Source organism: Eretmochelys imbricata, chromosome 1, assembly GCF_965152235.1.
Source record: "Eretmochelys imbricata isolate rEreImb1 chromosome 1, rEreImb1.hap1, whole genome shotgun sequence".
In the NCBI taxonomy this organism is placed as follows: Eukaryota; Metazoa; Chordata; order Testudines; family Cheloniidae; genus Eretmochelys; species Eretmochelys imbricata.
The window spans coordinates 256,578,541-256,598,576 of NC_135572.1; the positions used below are offsets into that span (position 1 = coordinate 256,578,541).

Genomic DNA, 20,036 nt, shown 5'->3' on the forward strand with positions numbered 1-20,036 from the left:
GGGAAGATACTCTCTTCAAAGCGTTGGCGCAATGGTTCACCATCTACATCAATAGTGTGTTCCAGATGCATGGAAGAAATCAAAAACAATACTATCGATGAAGAAAGACGATCCAGAAGAATTGAGCAAGTACCATCCAATCACATTCCTCTCACAAGTTTATAAGGTCTTCACCTGCATCATACTCAACTGGGTTAAGAAGGATCTTGAGATGCATGAAAGCAGAGAACAAGCTGGTTTCCGCTCAGGGTATTCGACAATTGATCACATCCACTCAGTTAGGCAGCTCGTCAAAAAATGCAAGGAATACAAAGTACCATTGTGTCTTGCATTTGTCGACTACAAAAAGGCATTTGACGCAGTGGAGATTAAAGCTGTACAAAACGTGCTCAACAAAATCTGAATTGACCCGAGGTACATTGACCTGCTGGAAAAAATTCATTGCAGTTGTTCAACAGAGATAACATTATTCAATATCCCGTGCATTATTATTATACGTAGAGGAGTCAGACAAGATGAGTGTGTCACCGAAGCTGTTTTCAGCAGTACTGGAGTCACTGTTCAAAAAATTGTACTGGGAAGAAGGAATCAGAATTGACGGAGAATAGTTAATGCAACTTCTCTTCGCTGACGACTGTAATATTGGCAAAGGACACCGCAGAACTGGAGAACAAATTGCAGCAACTACAAACACTTTCGCATGATATCGGGTTGGAAATGAACACATGGAAGACTAAGTGGATGCAGAATGAGCATTGTGCAGCAGGAATCATCACTGTAAACAAAGTAATTGAGGAGGTCAACAAATATATTTACCTGGGTCAGCAGCTGAACAGAGACAACTCATTTGAAGGGGAATGCAGTAGGAGGAGACAGGCAGGGTGGGCAAGTTTCATCAAAAGCGGAGGAAGAAAAATTCACTGTCACTCAGAGGTCAATGGAAAGGTGAATGTGTAAGGTATCGCTCCATGATCACATATTGAATGAGGTGATCAGAAGGCATACAGAGGTGACTGATGTAGTGCAGGCGATGTATAACAGAAAGAGGAGATGGGCTGGTCAGGTAGTCCACAGACAATAGGTGAACAACCTGCATCAGTGACTGAATCCCCAGAGACCACAAGCGACCACTGGGCATACCGAAAACGTGCTGGGCCAATCCTGTGACAAAACACTTTGGCCAGAAATGGAAAGAACGTGCTCGTAACAAAACAGAATGTTGTGGCATCAACTTGTGTTCGTGGAGGGATAGATGAGGACAAGCCAGACAAAGGTGATTCTATATAGGTTCTTACTGCACTCAGCACTGTTGTATCTGAGTGTGTTCCAATAGTGTATTAAGCAAGATGACCAGTGTCACATGTTGTTTGTTCTCTTATCCTCTCCAGGGGGAGAAGTATATGCAGGGGCCAGTCTTGTTAAGGTTTTATAAAATATACATGTTGGTATGTATGTTAGAGAAGGAAAGGTCAAAGAAATGTGCCTTGCACTTGGAGTGGAAGGTGGGAAGATGTGTGATGGTCTTTAGTTCCTGGGAGAATTCATTCCACTTTTTTTGGAGTGGTCTCTGGGAAAGGTCTGTCTCCCTGCACAGATGAGATTTACCTTTATTGTGTAGAGTTCCATTGCACGAGAGGAGCAAAGTTGTCCGCCTCAGTCTTCATCCTAGAGCTTTAGGTGGTCTTTTAGATATCTTGGGCTCAGACCATGGAGTACCTTGAAGATGAGGATCAAGACCTTAAATTCAATTCACTATTTTATGGGAAGCCAGTGTAGGGAGCAGAGGTCAGGTTTGATGTGCTCACAGTAGCGTGTATTGCTAAAAAGATGTGCTGCAGCATTCTGTACTAGTTGGAGCTTCCGAAGTGCTGAAAGCTTCTTGCCCAGATATATTGGCATGCTTATTCCATCTGAGAGTTGACAAAGGTGTGAATAACTGAGGGCAGGTCCTCATCTGCCAAGATGGGAAGAGGTCTGCTAGCCAATTGGAGATGATAAAAAGAGCTATTCACGATACTGCTGTGTAAGAGTCTAGTGTCTCCAAGGAATCCAAGAGTAATCCTAAACTACAGAGTGAATTGACCAGTTGTAGATGTGTGCCTTCAGTCAAAGGAGACTTCACTGTGGGTATCTACTCTTTAGTATGTTTTCATCTGCCCACTTGCATCATCCATTTCTTGCTCGGATTCAGCTTCAGCCAGCTGTTCTTCATCTGTGAGCTCATCTCATCTATACACTGGGTCATCTTAATGGTGGTAATGTGGTTATATGTAGTGAAGGATAGGTAGGGCTGTGTATCATCTGCATATTGCTGGCACTTGAGTCCATGCGTCTGACCAGTTCACTTAGTGGCTGCATAGAAATGTTGAAAAGGATTGGAGGATGAAATTGTGGTCATTTTCAATATTAGCTTGGCCTGCCATCTACAGCGGATGCGTTGTTGTTGTTTTTGTGTGGTAGATTTGCAATCCTTGTTTACCTAGAATGCCTTAGCCCCCTTTTCTAGGGGGGTTGTAATGCTTGCTAAATTCCAAGTGGGAGTATACAGAGGCCACTCAAAGAAGAAAGAGGTTTCTTCCAGTAACTGTTCTTCGAATGTTGCCTCTGCATATCCTACCTTTCCCTCTTCTTTGGAGTCTCAGGTTTGGTTCTGCACTTAAGGTTTGCTGACATAGATTTGTTGGTTAGGAGTGTGAAACAAATCACATCCTTGCCTGACAAAGCTATGCCAGCAATAACTCTAGTGTAGATGCAGTTACACTGGCAACGAAGTCCTTTTGCTGGCGTAGCTTATTTTGCTTGGGGGATTGGTATAAACTATACCAGCAAATGAATTCTTTTGCTGGTATAAACTGTCTCCACTACTAGAGTTTGCTGAACTAGCTGTATCGGCACATGCTTTCAAGTGTAGACAAGGCCTCAAGTAAATAAATGTGAAATTAGGGAAGGAACTGAAGGGCAATTGGGGCCACTCCTCCCTTGAATCATCTGGTGGGATGGGGTGGAAGGAGTGAGTAGCTCCAGTGTGCACTGCTTGCTCGAAGAACAACAGTTACTGGTAAGTAACTGCAGAGCAGTCAATTTAATATTTTCCATAAAATCAATGATCATGATATTAATACAGCTTTAACCTCACAGCTATGTATTATATTGCATCATCTGTTAAAGGAGAGCCTGCTCTTTCCAACTATCTAAAGAAAACTAAATTCTCAAAAAGGTGCCAGGAATATAAAATTAGTACAGGCTGATGGCTGATTTTTTCCATACAGTGTGTTTCGTAAAGAAAGAAGGCATCAGTTCTTAACTAATGTGGTCTCTGATTTCATCCCAGTAATTCTGTATAGGTGTGCTTTTTCCTATATGTGGCTCTTTGGAGAAGTTATGTTATATAGTTTAGATGTTAAGCAAATTCTCAGTTAATTAGCTAGAACTAAGCCTTCATGTAGGTCATTTAGACAGCTTATACTGACTGAAGATAAACCTATGGGGAAAACCCATCTATGTTCAGATATTATCTAAATGAATTAAAGTGAACATATACTATTATGGCCTTGCAGGCTTTTCAATACCATAAGGCCTTGGATCATGCTCTACCAGGTTTAAAATAGGCTCCATCACTGAAATATACAAGGATGCTGCCTGGAGATCAATTCATGCATTTACTCAGCATTGCTTTTGATTTGTCTTTTAGATCTGAGACCCAATTCAAATTAGTGCTGTGACCTTAATGTAACTGAATTCTCTTCAGACCCCACCTGCTTTTAACGTTGTTACTATTAGTAATCTCCCCAAGTAGGGTTCCATACTGACCATACTCAAAGGAGAAAGAAGTTGTTTCCAGTACAAGTAGTCAGTTAAATAGATTGTCAGTATGGCTTCCTGTCCCCACTTCTTTAGATTCTTTGCTAAGGATTTTGATAAAATGGAAAGAGCTGATGGATAGTTGATGATGATGCACTCCCTTAAATATCCTTGAGACCAAACATGTAGTGCTGCTTTCTAGAGTTCTGACTGGATTCCCCTGCATGTATATTCATTCATACTGGCAATCTACTCTAACTATTACCAGTAAGTACTCTGGCTTAATTTGAATAGATTTTCTTTGAATCTAGGCTTTTCATAGTTTCATCTACTTTATAGTAGGCTTGATTTTTATCTTAGTATAATTTATTTTATCTTTTTCCACTTTTCACATACAGCTTGTAACAGAACATGCCTTTGAAATTCCAGACAATGTTAGGCCGGGGCATCTCATTAAAGAGCTCTCTAAAGTGATTCGCTCTGTAGAGGTAAGACTGGAAGACATTACTGAACTGCACACAGGTTACTGTGTTTCTCTTGTATCCTTTAATTATTTTAAAAGCTGCCATATTTACAAAAAGGGTACTTGATCACTTTGAGCCTCGTAGCTTTACAGTAGTTGCAACTTTAGTGTCATTATTTTCTGTGGTGTCACTTTCTTATTGTCCTTGCCATTTATTTTTGAAAGTAGAAGGCCAGGTGGAAAATTTTTTTGCAGTTGTCTAACTGCTAGTATTTCCAATTAACCAAAAACATAGCAATTTTTAAATTGTATAATCTTTATTTTAAAATTTAGAAAACTTAAATCTTTTCAAAAGCAAGTGAAAACTTCTAAGAGTTCTAGTTTTTAAATATTTACAATTTTTTTTTTTGATTATGCTGTTGTAGTGTTCTACATTTGAGAGCCCTGTATTTTCTTAGATTTTAGTGTTTTGTCTCCTTGCTTCTCCCCAATCTGTCCATTTCTTTTGAACATTTTCTGCTCTTTTGTCTGGTATATCACAATCTTTTCTTTTTCCTTCATTTTTCCTTCTCTGTATTTTGTATTGGGCATATTGTGCTACTTTACTACTTAGCCCTTCAGTGATTAGGGTTCCTAGTCTCTTTGAAATGAACATAGTCTTGTGATGAGAGCAGTGCTGGAAACCAAGGAGAGTAGTGGTCTGGTGAGTGTAGTGGGTATATGCCCTGTAATTCTTTAGTGTAAACAGTGGTTAAGGCAGCAGAGTTGTCATGGCAATTTTTTTTTTTTTAAATCACAGTAAAAGTAAATTTAGTAAGAGTCACCGGATTTAGGAGGAAATGATGTGTAAAATCACAGGAATGCCATTTAAAGGGGGAGCGCTGTGGGGATGGTTGGGTTGGATCATGGACACACAGAAAAATCAGGTGCAAACAGAAAAATCATGGTATCTGAAATTTTGACCACTGTTACAAACAGCCTGCCCTAACAATTGTATGTGGTGGCCATTATGTTGTGGTAGCACCTAAAGGCCCCAATTAGGAGAGGGGTCTCCTGCGAAATGCTGTACAGATCCATCAGAAAATACAGTACCTCCCCAAAAGACCTACAGTTTTGTTATTTTATGATTTTTCATTCATTTATGTAAACGGGAAACCCTAATTAAATGTGTGGACTTGTCCCTGACAGACCCCTCTGAAATATTTGTTTTCAATTAAAGGAGGAGAACAGCAAACCAGTTAAAACTCAGGGAATTCTTGGTATGTGCCCAATTTCACGATCCTCACATGAAGCAACCTCTCCTCACCATTCCAGAAGAAAAGTGAGGAAACTGCGAGATCATACAACCAAAGTTCCTTCTAATCTGGATATTCTGGAGCTCCACACAAGGGAGGTACTCAAAAGGCTGGAGATGTCCCCATGGGAGGAGGCAAGTATCACATTGCATGGACATAAAAGACAAAAATTAGAATGTATAAAAAGTTTAAGCCATATATTAAGATGTAAAAATCGCATAAGAAATTGGATAAAAAATGTATTATAATGCCACTGTATAAATTACATAACTCTCACCTAAATTACTGTATAGAGATCTGGTCATCCTATCTCAAAAAGAATATAGCAAAACACAGGAGATAGAGGATAAAAATAATTATGGCATGAAAGGTCTTCTAAAACAGTGAAAATATTGGGAATATTTAGTTCAGACAGGAGAGGTTGAGAGAGTATGTTAGAAGTATGCAAAACAGTGAATGTCAAGGAGAAAAGTGAATTGAGTGCTCTTATTTGCTGTTTTCTCATAATAGAAGATCAAGAGACATTCCATTAAACTGAAAGGCAACGAGTTTAATTATTTTACATATAAAAATTAAATTTACCTGTGCAACTCATTGCCACAATATGTAATTGAAAAAGAGCCTAGAAGGATTCAAAAATATTTCTCCATTTATATGGAAATTGTGGACATAGTTTTTCATCTAATGTAATTGTGTATTTTCTAAAAGGGATGTAAACGCTCCTGTTTCAGAGGATAAGCCATTCTTGGAGTTAGGAAGAAAGTGCAATTTATGGGCAGGTTACTGGGCATTGTGGGATTTTACCGCTGGCAGAGACCAGCTAATGGGTGTGATGTTTTGGGGTCCACCCAGACCAGTAAGGGGTTCTGTTATTGCCTGCCCTGTAACTTTGGGAGCCTTTGTGTTGGTTCAGTTCCCTGACACCAGTATACCTCAAGCATAAGGTCTCATCCTGGCTCTCACCAGCCTAGTTACTCTTTGCTGAGTGACACCAACCTTCCAATTCCAGATCTCCCGAAATACATCCTCCCCATAAGTTCTTAGATACCAGATACTCAGATCATTCCCCTCTGGTGTGTCACACCCAAGGCATGAAGCCTGCCCCCCTGTTATTAGCTTATTTTGGCATACATACTCTACACCATTTGTACATTAGAGAGCTGCTTGGGGTAAAAATAAACAAAAAGTTTATTTAATAGAAAAAACACAGATTCAAAGATGAAATAGTAAGGAAAGCAAACATATACAAGTTACATAGAAAATAAACAGATGCAAGCTCAGGCTTTACACTTTCATATTAGATAAAATCTTTTTGTCTAATAATAGTTATCCTATTTTCTTAAAAGTTTCCCAGCATAGATCCTAGCTACAGGAGGGATGCAGCGTTCATGAACAGTCTCCCACAAAAAGACTTTCATCTAAGTTCTGGATGCTCTTTAGTTCAAACCTCTTCCATTTTAAAAGCATTTGCAGAGTTTTCCTTTAGTATCTCTCCCACCCCCCCCCCTCCCCATGTGGAAAAGTTCCCCCTTGCTTAGTTTCCAAAGACTGGGGTTTTCTTTTTGGTTTTAAGCTGTTCTCATTTGCTGTGATGGTGTCTCATTATTTTTCCTGGACTGAACAAAGGCTAGGTGCTTGAAGTCAGGCTTATCTGTTTGGGAAGGTAGCCCCCTTCTCCTTCTGAGAGGAGGTGTTGCTGATGTTGCACCACAGTTAGTTTCAATTTTTTATACACACACACACACCCTTCATAACCATAACCTGTATACTTAGCTCATAATGACTATTCAGTTCAATGCATTCAAGCTTTCATAAAAGATCTTACTTGATATACTCTTAGAGTAAAATAGCATAGTAATCATTTGGTTTAACTGTTTAGTTTGTTGAGTTTAAACCTTCTTGTCCTCCCCTTAAGGTGTCTGGACCTGATTGTTACGATGGGCTAGGTAGTAGTTGCCATACCAATTGCCCACTTAGCCTTTGGTTTGCATCACCCTGTTCTTGTTCCTATGATTCGAGAACAAGGATAACTTCTAGAGGAAGCAGTTTTCAACATACTTGTCTGGAAGGATGTTTGGAATATAGCAATGGAGGGTGGTCATAATAAGCAGAAAAAATCCACAGATGAGGAAATGAAATCCAGCAATTCTGTATTGCTGATATCCAAGCCTGTTCTATCCAACCTACTTCAGCCATTGATAGCCAGCTTCAGCTTTTCTCTGCTGGCTATCAGAAATATTCACTATGATCATCTGGGGAGAAATGCTGTTGTGGATGGCGGAGAAAATAAATTTGTGTAAACTCTTGTCATTTTGAGGAAATAATAAACAGTCCTGCTTTTGGTTCTTTAGGACATAGCAAACTCTAAACTGAATGGAAGATTTAACAAGCCCTTTCAGCCATCTTCTACAGTACCTGAATGGAGAACAAAAGACAATGATCTACGCCTTCTGCTTTCAAATGGAAGAATCATTAGGTATAAAAAGTTGCTTATGGATCACTTGTTCAGTCATTTTGGATTGGCGCAGTCTCATTTTTTGACAGAGTTCTTCCCTTCTACTTCTGGTAACTTGTGTCTTCCCTCACACTTACCATAAGGCTTCATGCTGGAAGCAGAGTGGAGAAGGATCCACTAGCACCTCTGTGCTTGCTGTTACTGCTAGGGAAGCAAAGAGGAACTAGGATGGTGGGAGGGAAAGAAAAAGGAGGTGTCTTGCATGTGCATTTAGGTAGTATTAAATTCAGTTATTTGATTAAACTTCAAATTGTAAATATTTTTAAATACACAGATTTGTTAGAAGGGTAAAGTAAATACTCTCCAAATGAAAATTTCTCATCAGAAATACCATAGGGTCAAATTTAATGTGTTCAGAGTCCAGGTTCCAGGAGGAACATTAATGTACTAATCTTCTCAAAACATGCTGACATAATTATGATACACAAAAAAGGAAGTAAAATGTGGAACCATGTGGCTGTTGCTGCAGAGGGAATGCAGTGGGAAAATGTTTGGTAAAAGGAGAAGAAAAGGGCAGACAGTGTGAGAATGAGAATCTTGTAAATAATAAAGAATGTGAACAACTATTTTATGTAAGACTCTGTAAATAATATAAAATTCAGTAAATAGCTTTTGTAACATTTCAATTTTTTGTGAGATAGAGATGAGCGACGACCATTTACAGATCGAAGTCTTTACACGGCAGACAGTGAGGATGAGGATGACAGGACAAGGTCAAAAAAGACAAAGACTATTAAGATGGAAGACCAGAGCTCAGGGTTGGAAGGACAAGGGACTGCAGATGCCCAGAAACCACTGAACAGTAAGCTTGTTTTTGCTGGAACTGAACAATTCCGCATCTTTTATGACCAGAACAAAGTCCACTTGTACTGTGAACCTTGTCTGTGGAACTTTATATCAACCAACTGGAATATGGCTTTTCACCAAATGGTTCTTGCTTTAGGTACATTTGGCTAAGTGTGTGATATGTAGGTATGCAGATAATTATGAACCAAAAACTGGTGCCGCCATCGTTTAAGGTTGAGTTGCGCTTTTCACTTAAAGCAGGAATTCTACCTCTTTGTTACTTATGGAAAAATACAGGGTTATCCTTCCTAAAATTACAGCACTTACTTTGAGTAAAGAATAAATTTTCTGAGACTTTTCAAGTAAATCTGGTAAATAATTTGAGTAAAAATTAATTTGAAAATGGGTCCTTTAAGAAATTTAGCACCCAGTGTCAGACTGTCTCGAGTGATCTTAATTGAATAATAGACTTTTCGAACTTCCCTTATAGTTAAACCTCACTGAGATTTTGTGCATAGGCTGCAGTTGAAGAATTTAAGGCAAATTGTAATTTTTTGCCATTCTTCATAACTGAAGTTGTATGCAGAAGCTAAAGAATAGTCTCATTCAGAGAATTACATGAAGAAACTGCCCTCTTTAAAAGAGCTGTCATCTTCCATTGTTCTCAATGGGGCTAAGGCCACAGTTTGTCCTTAGCAAAGATTGGCCACTGTCTCCATTCACTTGTTCCTCAGAATGTTCCCTTCTGCCTCTTGACAACATAAGGAGCCATCATCTTCCATGGGGGCAGATTGGCTTCATTTTCACAGCGGGTGATGGTGGCAATTTTGAAAGAGGGCAGTTCTTTGTGAGTTTCTCTGAGGAAGATTTTATGCAGCAGTTTCTGCTGTTAGATAGCTTTTCAGTTATAAAAAGTTTAAAAAAAAATAAAATCTTAAATTTGTTTTCAAAAGCTATCCATTGCACCAGATTTACTCAATGGATCGAGCAGGAGGGAGGGGTAAAGAAGTGTATATGTGGATGTATACATGTGCCTGAAAGTTGTAGATGGTGCAACAGGGAGGGGGAAACTGCAGCAGGTCTGTGGAAGACAGGTGGGGAGGGGGTAATTTGGGATGTGTGCAGGGGAATATAGAAAGTTGCAATAGGCATGGGGAATCTGAAAGACAGGAGGGAGAAGGAAATTGGAATGTACCTTCTAGCTGCTTTGCACTGCTCTGGCAAAACAAAGTAGCAGTAAAACTGGCTAGTGTGCTCTAGCTGCTGATAGGAACTGCCATACTGGATCAGACCTGACATCTATGTAGTCAAGTATCCTGTCTCCAACAGTGGCTAGCACCAAAAGCTTCCACGGAAGATGTAAGGACTCCATAGTAGGCAGATGTAGAATATGTCCCTCACGTTAGGTCTCATAATTAGACTGGCTTAAGCCCTAAAGCATAAGGTTTAATATCCCTTCTGAAATTTGTGCTAGCATGAACTACGATAATTCTGGATATTTTTGTTACCCAAATGTCTGATCGCTTCTTGGCCTCAGTGGTTTCCTGTGGCAATACGTTCCATAGTCCAAGTACATGTTGTATGATAAAGTATTTCCTTTTATCAGATTTGCTACCTTTTAATTTTGTCAGATGTCCCCTTGCTCTTGTTATGAGACAGGGAGAACAGAAGCTCCTGATCTACCTTCTCTAGACCATTCATTATTTTATGTATATTTATCTTGGCTCCTTTTTGTCTCCTTTCTAAGGTGAACAGTCTCAGTCTTTTCATGTGAATTTTTCCACACCCCAAATGTTCTTGCCATCCTTCTCTGAATCCCCTTTAATTCTTCAATATCCTTTTAGAAATGGGCTGACCAATACTACATTCAGTATTCTGGATGAGGCTGTACCATAGATTTTATAGAATGGTATTATAATTTCCATATTGTTCTCCATCACATTATTTATCCTAACACTTTGTTTACTGTTTTTCACTGTAAGTTGCACATTAAGCAGAAGTCTTAATTGAGCTGTCTATAGTGATACCCAGGTCCCTTTCCTGAGTTGATAGTTAGAACCTTATAAGGTGTATGTTCCTCTCTCCCCACCCCACCCCCCATGTGCATTACTTCACTATTATCAATATTAAAATTCATTTGCCATTTTTGTTGACCATTCACCTAACTTGGTAAGGACTGAAATCCTCTTTTGTCTTGACTAACCTAAACTGTGTGTTCATTAAAAATCATTAAATCATTAAAAAATCACATGGCAATAGTCTCTTTGAGATTCTTGTTTAGTTTTCATGTATGAAACTTTTAATTAGAAACAACAAGGAAATTCCAAGACACAAACTGTTAAGATGTAATTAAGGTTGAGACTACACATCAGTAATTTGGGGTAAAGGCACCTAGACAGAGATCTCTCTTAAAAGGAAAGCAGCTTCACTAAATAACATAACATATATAAGATTTTATAGATTGATTTTTGGACATTTGTGGGGGCTTTTGAAACCAGATGTTGAAAACTAAATACATGTGATTATTGTTTTTGAAGACGAATGTGAAATGATAGATCTAAGAACTAATTTTGTCCTTTATTTCCAGTGTTCTTTGAAAGTGTGAAATCAGAACTCAGGAATGGATCCTCAGAGTACTCTGATATTTCTGATTCAGAAGAATCTGAGCCTGATTGCACTACCCAGGTAAATGCTAGAGAAGAAAACAGGAGTTGGTCAAATGAAAATCAAAGTAGTATTTTATTTATTTATATTTGTCTTAAAATCTCTGGATACATGTACAAAAAAATTTTTAAAATCCATTCATGAACGAATTGGGCCAATATCTAAAACTAAAAACTATCCCAAATTTGCTCACATACCTAATTCTCACACTCACTCCAATACTGGAGTGTCGCTGGCAAGATACGATTTCTTGAGTAGGGATCCTGCACTTAGGACGGAAGAATCCAATGCACCGCTACAGACTAGGGACCGAATGGCTAGGCAGCAGTTCTGCGGAAAAGGACCTAGGGGTGACAGTGGACGAGAAGCTGGATATGAGTCAGCAGTGTGCCCTTGTTGCCAAGAAGGCCAATGGCATTTTGGGATGTATACGTAGGGGCATAGCGAGCAGATCGAGGGACGTGATCGTCCCCCTCTATTCGACATTGGTGAGGCCTCATCTGGAGTACTGTGTCCAGTTTTGGGCCCCACACTACAAGAAGGATGTGGATAAATTGGAGAGAGTCCAGCGAAGGGCAACAAAAATGATTAGGGGTCTAGAACACATGACTTATGAGGAGAGGCTGAGGGAGCTGGGATTGTTTAGCCTGCAGAAGAGAAGAATGAGGGGGGATTTGATAGCTGCTTTCAACTACCTGAAAGGGGGTTCCAAAGAGGATGGCTCTAGACTGTTCTCAATGGTAGCAGATGACAGAACGAGGAGTAATGGCCTCAAGTTGCAGTGGGGGAGGTTTAGATTGGATATTAGGAAAAACTTTTTCACTAAGAGGGTGGTGAAACGCTGGAATGCGTTGCCTAGGGAGGTGGTGGAATCTCCTTCCTTGGAAGTTTTTAAGGTCAGGCTTGACAAAGCCCTGGCTGGGATGATTTAACTGGGAATTGGTCCTGCTTCGGGCAGGGGGTTGGACTAGATGACCTTCAGGGGTCCCTTCCAACCCTGATATTCTATGATTCTATGATTCTATGATCTTTTGAGCGTTGGACCACAAAGGGGTTTGTGTAGGATAACAGAGAAACAGAAGTGCATATGCAATGAGTGCTAGTGAAGAAGGTATGTAATAGCCTTGCAATGTTTGTCCAAAACATCCCATTCCAGGTATTGATCTTGCAGGGAAAGAGTTGTGTGGTTTGGGGCAGGTGGCTTGTTATCCCATCCTGGTAAAAAGGAGATGGAGGTGACTGTAGGGAGGATCTAGAATATTTTCTGAGCAGTCCTGAGGACGGAAGTGCAGAACACACTAAGCTTGCTGAAAAGGCTTAAGCTTAGCTGTTTTGATGATAAAGCCAAAGCTCAGGAATGGGGATATGAGTTTTGACTATACACTTTTTAAAAAACAGGTTGGGAAAGTATCTACTCTCATTCCCTCAACTGCTTTTGTAAGCATAGTGCTCCTCTGCAGAGACTCGTCTGTAATACACATGCTGTTTTGATAAGTCTTGCTTGTGCTCAGCACAAGTTGAAAGACATGTGAATGGTAGATGCAAATATAGCAAGGCTGTCATTGTGAAAGTTCTGCCGGGAGTCACTGGGAAGCTGTGGCCTCAGACCTCCTTTTGCAGTCAGCCAAGCATGAAACTGATTTAGAATTACAGAAGAGTTTTTGAATTTCAGTAATGTGCTTTTGGACTGTTAAGTGTTAAGTTGTGTGCTGAATACTTATGACCTTGGGAAGTTGTCATCTTTATCTTACTTTCATTGACTGAGTAGGGGGTAGAGACCTTCTTGTCATGCTTCTGTCTGCATTCATGGATGGCATCTTCAGCAATTCAACTCAATATTTTATTGGGTTTTTTTCAGCTGTAGAATCAGTAGCATTACATAGCAGTGTGGTTTTCCATATATGTAGCCATTATTGAATTATTTTCAGTGTTCCATCAGCGGTTTTGCAATACTGTTGATGATTCTTTTAGCTCCACCTGTATTTCTTTCTTTTCTCTTCATTTACAACATATAATAGTGTGTTTGGCATGTTTAAATTAGAGCTGTCGATTAATCGCAGTTAACTCATGTGATTAACTCAAAAAAATTAATCGTGATTAATTGCAGTTTTAATCGCACTGTTAAACAATAGAATACCAATTGAAATTTATTAAATATTTTGGATGTTTTCTTCATTTTCATACATATTGTATTCTGTGTGGTAATTGAAATAAAAGTGTATATTTTTATTACAAATATTTGCACTGTAAAAATGATAAAAGAAATAATATTTTACAGTTCACCTCATACAAGTACTGTAGTGCAATCTCTTTGTCGTGAAAGTGAAACTTACAAATGTAGATTTTTTTTTTTGGTTACGTAACTGCACTCAAAAACAAAACAGTATAAAACTTCAGAGCCTACCAGTCCACTCAGTCCTACTTCTTGTTCAGCCAATCGCTAAGACAAACAAGTTTGTTTACACTTACGGGAGATAATGCTGCCCTCTTCTTATTTACAGAGTCATCAGAAAGTGAGAACAGGCATTTGCATGGCACTCTTGTAGCCGGCATTGCAAGATATTTATGTACCAGATATGCTAAATGATCGTATGCCCCTTCATGCTTTGGCCACCATTCCAGAGGACATGCTTCCATGCTGATTACGCTCATTTGAAAAAATAATGCATTAATTATATTTGTGATTGAACTCCTTGGGGGAGAATTGTATGTCCCCTGCTGCTTTATCTGCGTTCTGCCATATATTTCATGTTCTAGCAGTCTCGGATGATGACCCAGCACATCTTCATTTTAAGAACGCTTTCATTGAAGATTTGACAAAACACAAAGAAGGTACCAATGTGAGATTTCTAAAGATAGCTACAACACCCGACCCAAGGTTTAAGAATCTGAAGTGCCTTCCAAAATCTGAGAAGGACGAGGTGTGGAGCATGCTTTCATAAGTCTTAAAGAGTAACACTCTGATGTGGAAACAACAGAACCCAAACCACCAAAAAAGAAAACCAACCTTCTGCTGGTGGCATCTGATTCAGATAATGAAAATGAACATGCGTCGGTCTGCACTGCTTTGGATTGTTATCGAGCAGAACCCGTCAGCAGCATGGATGCATGTCCCCTGGAATGGTGGTTGAAGCATGAAGGGACATATGAATCTTCAGCGCATCTGGCATGTAAATATCTTGTGATGCCAACTACAACGGTGTCATGAGAATGCCTGTTCTCACTTTCAGGTGACATTGTAAACGAGAACTGGGCAGCATTATGTCCTGCAAATGTAAACAAACTCGTTTGTCTGAACAACGAGGAGTCCTTGTGGCACCTTAGACGCTAACACATTTATTTGGGTATGTATGAGCTTCGTGGGCTAAAACCCACTTCATCAGATGCATGGAGTGGAAAATACAGTAGAGAGGTATAAATACACAGCATATTAAAAGATGGGAGTTGCCTTACCAAGTGGGGGGTCAGTGCTAATGAGCCAATTCAATTTAAGGTGGAAATGGGCAAGAAGAAGTGGGTGCTCCACTGTAGGTGTGCTTGTGTCCCTGCATTGCTGATCAGAAAACTTTGATAGCAGTGTCTGTTCGTCCTGCACATGCACCGTGACCTCCTCATGCTCTGTCACAAGGCTAACCGGCGCACACAGGCGAACCCCCTCAGTTTCTTCTCAACTGCTGCTGGCTAGAGACGGAGCCATTAGCGGTCCGTTTGAGGATCTTTTTTTTTTCCTTCCCCCCTTCAGCATTTCAATAGCTAGTTAATCCCCTTTTTCTCTTAGTTGTAGATTTTCTTTGTTTTTCTCTCCTCCCCTCCTCCCCCAAAAGAAAAGACTTTTAGTTCCCCTTTGTCTAGGGCTCTTTTCCCCCCAGTGTGGGGTATGATTGGCTCATTTGGCTTCAAGAAGTGCTTCTTGTGTAAAGAAACCACCCCTCTGGCAGCTAAACATTCTCACTGTATCTGCTGCCTCAGGGAAGGGCACATTTCTCAGAAGCGTATTCTCTGCCAGCAACTCAAGCCCAGGTCTCGGAAGGCCAGGGAGCTGAGACAAAAACTTATCCTGATGGCGGCAACTCTTCAGCCTCTGCTGGACCCATGCCAGGAGTCACCCAGATGGCACAAATCTTCCACATAGCCCGGACATTTAGGGACTATGGATCAAAGGAAACAGCCGCAGACCCCTCACGTAAGACTTGTAAAAAGAGAGCCATAAGCCCCGAGTCAGCCAAAAAAGATCGCTGTCATGCTCAGTATCGTCGGCACTGAGACAGTCCAAACACAGTACCCATAGCTCACGAGTGTCAGAAGTGACAGGTACTGTTGATGTGTCTAAAGGCCTGATGGGCATTGGCACTGAGCCAATGGTACCGGTAGAGAAGGACAAAGACACAGACTATCCACCACTAAGAAGATGCTGCCAGTACGAGCAGCACCACTGGCACTGTCAACAGTGAGCCACCCAGCCTCGGAGCACTCAACATGGCCAAAATCCCCTGTTCCCTCCAGACCAACCCACCAACAACTGCCATTGGCACTGGTTCTGTCAGCACCACAAGAGTTCTGGCACTCAAGAGAACTCATGGTATCAGATATACCAGAGTCTCCCTTGATCGGTGCTGGGGCTCCAGTACAGAGTCTTCTCCGGACATGGTAATATTCACCGACAGCGTGTCACACGCCTCCACTCTCTAGTGGTGACTCAGATCTCTGACCACTCCTTGCATGCTCCTTATGGTGCCCAATATCAACCTGGGGCTCCCCAGTCATATTCTCCTCCTGCTCCTCAGCCACCATGGTACGGCCGGCCATGGGCACCACCACCACGCACTATTGCACTGCCCTAGCAGCCCTACTGGGATCCATGGGCAGCATGTAGACTTTACATCTCCCAGGCACCCGTAATGTAACTCACCACAAGCCCTTGAGACTCTCCCCCTCGGCCACGGCATTCAGAACTGCCGAACCTCCAAAGGAGATCATAGAGGAACCGGAGGGCAGATTCAAGGAGGAAGTCATGTCGAGGACCAACATCTGTATTTCCCCAAATGAGGCAGGGGTGGCCCCTCCACCATCCTTAGCTGATGATTTTGGGCTATTTCAGAATTTGGCTAAAAGGGTAGCAGACATGCTGCAGATATCTCTAGAGGAGGTAAAAGATACCCATCATAAGCTCCTGGATATCTTGTACTCCTGCTCCTCCTCCAGAATAGTCCTCCCCATCAACATCTTGTTCACTTGCATACCTGTTGATGAAGACAGCCCTCCTGGTGGTAATCACCTTGGCAAGAATAGGGGAAATAGCAGCATTGATGGCAACCCCCCTGCATATACTATTCTTTTGGGACAAGGTCACTCTCCGATCACACCTGAAGTTCATCTCCAAGGTGACCCCCCCCTTTTCACATAAACCAACTGATTCACCTCCCAACATTTTACCCCACCTCACTATAACAGGGAGTATATACTGCATACACTAGATGTTAGGAGTACCCTGGCCTTTTACCTGGATAGGACGGAGGCTTTTAGGAAGTATCCTAAGCTTTTCCTTTTCATTGCAGAGTGGTCTAAGGGCAAAGCGATTTCAGCTCAGAGACTGTCCGAATGGGTCTCAAACTGTATCAAACAATGCTATCCGGTTCACAACATAGTACCTCCATCCAGAGTCAGCACCCACTTCATGAGGTCGGTTTCCTTCCCCATCGCCTTCCTCAAATTTGTCCCTATCTCAGAAATCTATAGAGTGGCACCCTGGGAGTCTGCAAATATCTTCACAGAATATTACACTATTACCAGCGATTCTGCTTCTGTTGCCGTCTTCAGCTGCACAGTATTGTCATCTGTAACAGACTTGACTCCAAAGCCCCAGCCCTCCATTGGGGATACTGCTCAGAAGTCACCTACTGTGGATCACCCTTAGGGATACTACTTGAAAAAGAAGAGGAAGTTACTCACATTGTGCAGTAACAATAGTTCTTCAAGATCTGTGTCCCTATGTGTGTTCCACAACCCACCCTCCTCCCCTCTACTTTGGAGTTCTTGTTAAGGACTTTGCGATAGGGAAGGAACTGAGTGGGATTTGCCAGTGCACACTGGTTAGCCTCGTGAGGGGCAGGGGTATGAGGAGGGTGCAGAGCTTGTGCGGGCTGAATGGATGCTGCTGTCAAAGTTCTCTGACCAGCAGCACAGAAACGCAAGTGGAGCAGTCAGAGAGACATCTTGAAGAACCATCATTACTGCACAAGGCAAGTAACTTCCTTGTTAAAGTTAGTTGTTGGCCTTTCAGTTGTTATGGCATAATCGCTGATCTGTCACTTTTTGGGAGGCAAAGATTAACAGATTTCTCCTACAAATGAAGCTGATGTTGAAAGGACTGTTTTGTTCTTTGTACAGTGCCTAGAACAGTGGGATCTTAGTCCATGACTGGTGTTCTGAGGTACTACAATAATACATATATTTAATAATAATAAAGAGCTGCTGAAAGGCATGGAACAGGCACCTAAATTATAATCCCAGTTATGTTTTTAGACTGATGGTGGCATCAAAAGTCTCATCACTTGCCTTTTCACAGACTTGAAATTAGAGCCTGAAGTTTTATAGTACCAAAAAGTGCTCATGTAAATGCAGTACTTCAGAATTTCAAAAAATTTTAAAAATTCCCTCCCCACAGTAACCTCCACTGAGGTTTTTGTTTTAAATAAAGACAACCCAATCCCAGATTTTTCACAGCCTTGATTTCTGTTCTGTTGATAAAGGTATTCTTCTTCATCAACACATCAGTTTGTTAGGGTACTTAACATATAGAAATATGAGATTTCTGTTGCTTTAGTAATCTTTTGTTCTATACTCAATAAGCAATATATAAATTCAACAGCATACATCCAGAACATATTTCCATTACAGAACCAAAGAAAGGGGTATAATTAAGATTGGGTGGGCACTGTAAAGCAGCTGAGGTGAATAGTGAATGATGGATCATCTGACATGCAAACTGGATGGATTCTGTAAATTGCCTATTTTCAAATTTTAATTTTTGAAGTTTATAAAGTGTAGAGTGTTTTTGTAAGACAAGTTGGGTTTTTGGAGGTGTTAGCTGTAAATCTCTGAAACACACTTTCAACCTTTTTGACCAAATTTGATAAAATCGGATATATTAGACCCGTATGTGTGTTCACTGTTACGGCATTCTGTGCACTATTAGCTATTCCTGAAAAACTAATTAACTGAAAGATGAAGAACCTTTAAGTCTAGATTACAATCGCAATTATAACTTTAGAATTTATGATGTTCATCTTATGTACTATTTGCTCTTGTTCTAGCTAAAGAATTCCTCTACAGAGGAGTCAGAAAGCTCAGGTGATGAAGAGAAACAGGAGGTAACATCAAATTTCAAGGAAGAATCTAAGATAAGGGACCTCTGTCAAACTACCCAGAAGCCATCTAAAAACGAAACTCCAAGTAAAGGGTGAGATAAATGATGTGGGAGGTCTGGTTTATAAATTAATTAGAACTTCCAGACAAACATATTTGTAAGCCTTTGTTTAATATGAATATAAAAATTATTTCCTTCAGTGAAATTAAAATTCCCTTATGTACTGTCTGGTCTGTTTTTCTAGGGAATGTCCTACCTCGACAAGTACAGAAGAAGAAGCTATTCAGGGCATGCTTTCTATGGCAGGATTGCACTATACCACATGTTTACCAGGTCATACACAAAGCACAGACTACACAGATAAAAGAACCTCTCATCAGGAACACAGAAGTTACCCCAGAAGTAAGCATAAGGACAGGCAGCCATCCCAGAGTCATAAAACAGAATGTGGTAGGTACTTACATAAACTATCATTGCCACACTATGTTGTTACACTAGGGCTAAGATTTCAAAAATAAGTGCCTAAAATTAGGTTCCTAGAGCCATAGTGAAGTTCCTAAATAAGTATGGTATACTTTCCAGAAGTCAGTGAGATAACAGTGTGCTCAACACTTCTGTAATCCAGGCCAAATCTATTTAGGAGCCTAACTTTAATGAGGCCTTAGCTGTCAACCTAAAAGTTTCTTCAGCATCTTTCAGTGTTACAAGAGTTGCACTGGTACGGATGGATGAACTGAAAGCTATAATTCCCTCCAGGGGAAAAAGCTGAAAGCAATAGTTCATAAGGTCTCCCTAGCTGCTGCTTTCATGTATATGCCTTACTAGATAAACCTTAGATTCTCAGTCTGCTTGACGGCTTCTAATACAGTCTCTTTAAAAAGCACATCTGGATTTGTTCCTGGAATGCAGATGTAAAGGCTAGCTAATGGCTGCATCCTTATTCTCACAGGGAGATCAGTTTGGTAAAACTTAGAAAATGCTATAGCTGAAGCAGCTGATAAAGGAAACTTTTTTACATTTGGTGAAATGAAAAAGGAAAAATCAGTCTCTATTACAAGAATGGGGAAGTCATTTTGTAGTCCACAATATTCAGATACCTACAAAAATAGTTTGGAAAAGGAGAAAGTTCTGCAGAGATGGAAGAAA

The 20,036-nt window shown here is 40.5% G+C and overlaps 1 protein-coding gene across 3 annotated transcripts in view; it reads left to right on the forward strand.

The window, feature by feature from the left end:
* KDM7A (lysine demethylase 7A) overlaps positions 1-20,036 on the forward strand; it is a 96,921-nt gene that overhangs the window by 64,036 nt on the left and 12,849 nt on the right. For 2 of the 3 annotated variants that reach the window (XR_013347310.1, XM_077828236.1), the window contains exons 11-17: positions 4,200-4,289; positions 5,484-5,693; positions 7,911-8,035; positions 8,716-8,876; positions 11,448-11,545; positions 18,838-18,983; positions 19,135-19,340. Coding sequence is in view for 2 of the 3 variants with exons in the window: in XM_077828236.1 (XP_077684362.1) it covers positions 4,200-4,289; positions 5,484-5,693; positions 7,911-8,035; positions 8,716-8,876; positions 11,448-11,545; positions 18,838-18,983; positions 19,135-19,340 (1,036 nt within the window). In the remaining variant the exon portion in view is untranslated. The remainder of the gene's footprint in view (positions 1-4,199; positions 4,290-5,483; positions 5,694-7,910; positions 8,036-8,715; positions 8,877-11,447; positions 11,546-18,837; positions 18,984-19,134; positions 19,341-20,036) is intronic. The other variant, XM_077828250.1, reaches the window with a different exon arrangement.